We start from the raw sequence: 1861 nt of genomic DNA on the forward strand, positions 1-1861 counted from the left end.
TTTTTTTTTTTTATCCCACCCAGAACATGTCTCAGAACACACCTTTCAAAGATAAGGCCCAGGTGTGACAAATATACTCTGTACATCTACTGGGCTGCCTGGGGCCTTTCTCGAGACATATATATACTGGACAGACTTAAGGGCATATTTCTCAACTTGATAAGTGCACATCTAAATCCCATTAAGGCTAATGGGTTTATACATACACAAAGTGGTGGAGAGCACACTAAAGCACTAAGACAGTTAAGGTTTGTAAGGTCTCCCACAGTCCAGGGCTTAGAAAGCATTGCAAAAAGGAGAAGCAACAGACTGGTACAATGATGTGAAAAGTCAGATAATCCACACTGTTCCTATTGACAGCAAAATGGAAAAACCTTTTAGTTTACACTTTTATTGCTTTTTGCCATCTACATTTTCTTTATCTTCACTGTCTGCAGTCATACTTTGAGAAATGAATGCCTTTTGCCAGCTGTCAAAGTAACTCTTGTCTGCCGTCTTGGGTATTTTTGCAGATCTGAACTACTGTACTCACCACAAGCCATGCAAAAATGGAGCCACCTGCATGAACACTGGCCAGGGCAGTTACACATGTTCATGCAAACCTGGTTTCACTGGTGTTGACTGTGAACATGAAATCAGTGAGTGTGATAGCAACCCCTGTCGGAATGGTGGTAGTTGCACGGTAAGGACTAATTTTTAAATGGGGGTTGTCTTGCAGACTGACTTCCCAAGTATACCTTTAAAATGGCTTAACCAACATATTGGGGAATAAGTGCATAGGTTCATTTCAAAAGCTCACAGATATTGCACAGACTTTTACCTGGAGGTGTCAGAGGAGGGTGTTTGTTACAGGCAGAAATGTACTGCCTGGATCAGAACTACTTGACTAAGTTTTATGTTGCTGCAAAGGCTCTTTATGAGAGCCTTCTGAGACTCAAAATTTTTAAGGGAACAGATAAGCTTCTCCAAACCAAATTGGACACACGCATGTACTACAACTCTCATAATAGTGAAAGGTGTGAGCTTGTGTTTCGGTACAGGATTACAAATATCATACAAAATAAGTTGATCTGTGAAAAACATCTTTGATGGAACAAGCTTATGCATTCTACAGTCTAGTGTTTCAGTGCATTTGCAGAACCATTCAGTGGTTAATTCTACCTCTTGATAAGGATCAGCAGATCAAGCATATCAAATGTACTTTGTTTAGGGGGATCATACGTCCCAGTTTGCCCAGGACAGTCCTGGATTTTGTAGTCCAGTCCTGGCTGGCTGGAAGCTTATAATGAGCGTCCTGGTATCACAAGGGCATGGAGTGTAGTTCAGCAGGGAAGACTAGCAGTGCAGTGTGCCAGGAAGTTGGGAGGGCAGGCACCACTGCTACCCATCTGCTTAGTGTACCATGCTGCTGTGCTGCTGCCTGCAGTAGCACTGCTGACTTGGGAGAAGTGGTGGGGGTTGTGTCCTGACTTTTTCCCATATGGTCACACTAACTCTGTTGCAGTTTTTGGTCAGATAGTGGCACAAGACCTGTCTGCTTACTGCCAAGGCCCTGCAAAAACTATATTTGGAAAGAGCAAAGGATTTAGTTGTGGTCTACCACGTGGGTCATTTCAAAGCATAGTAAAATCTGTCCTCAAACTGGCTACCATGCTTAAAACTGTCTTATCAGAAATCTACAGCTCAGGGCTAAGAGAGCTTTGGAGATCCTATTAAGCAACAGGTATATGTGGTGGTGGTGGTGGTAGTGGTGTCTATTTTAGGTTTTTCCTACTGGGTCTCCAAAATCAGACCTGTTCTGCTTGAGTAGCTATGCAATTACCCCAATATATATATATATATATATATATATATATATATA

At 42.1% G+C, this 1861-nt stretch overlaps 1 protein-coding gene across 1 annotated transcript in view; it reads left to right on the forward strand.

Moving 5' to 3' along the window:
- Positions 1 to 1861, forward strand: part of DLL4 (delta like canonical Notch ligand 4) — an 18712-nt gene that overhangs the window by 4647 nt on the left and 12204 nt on the right. Inside the window, exon 7 of the mRNA XM_019519028.1 lies at positions 513 to 682. Coding sequence (XP_019374573.1) covers positions 513 to 682 — 170 coding nt within the window. The remainder of the gene's footprint in view (positions 1 to 512; positions 683 to 1861) is intronic.

This window comes from Gavialis gangeticus, unplaced genomic scaffold (genome assembly GCF_001723915.1).
Source record: "Gavialis gangeticus isolate Ggan-Ray unplaced genomic scaffold, GavGan_comp1, whole genome shotgun sequence".
NCBI classification, from domain to species: domain Eukaryota; kingdom Metazoa; phylum Chordata; order Crocodylia; family Gavialidae; genus Gavialis; species Gavialis gangeticus.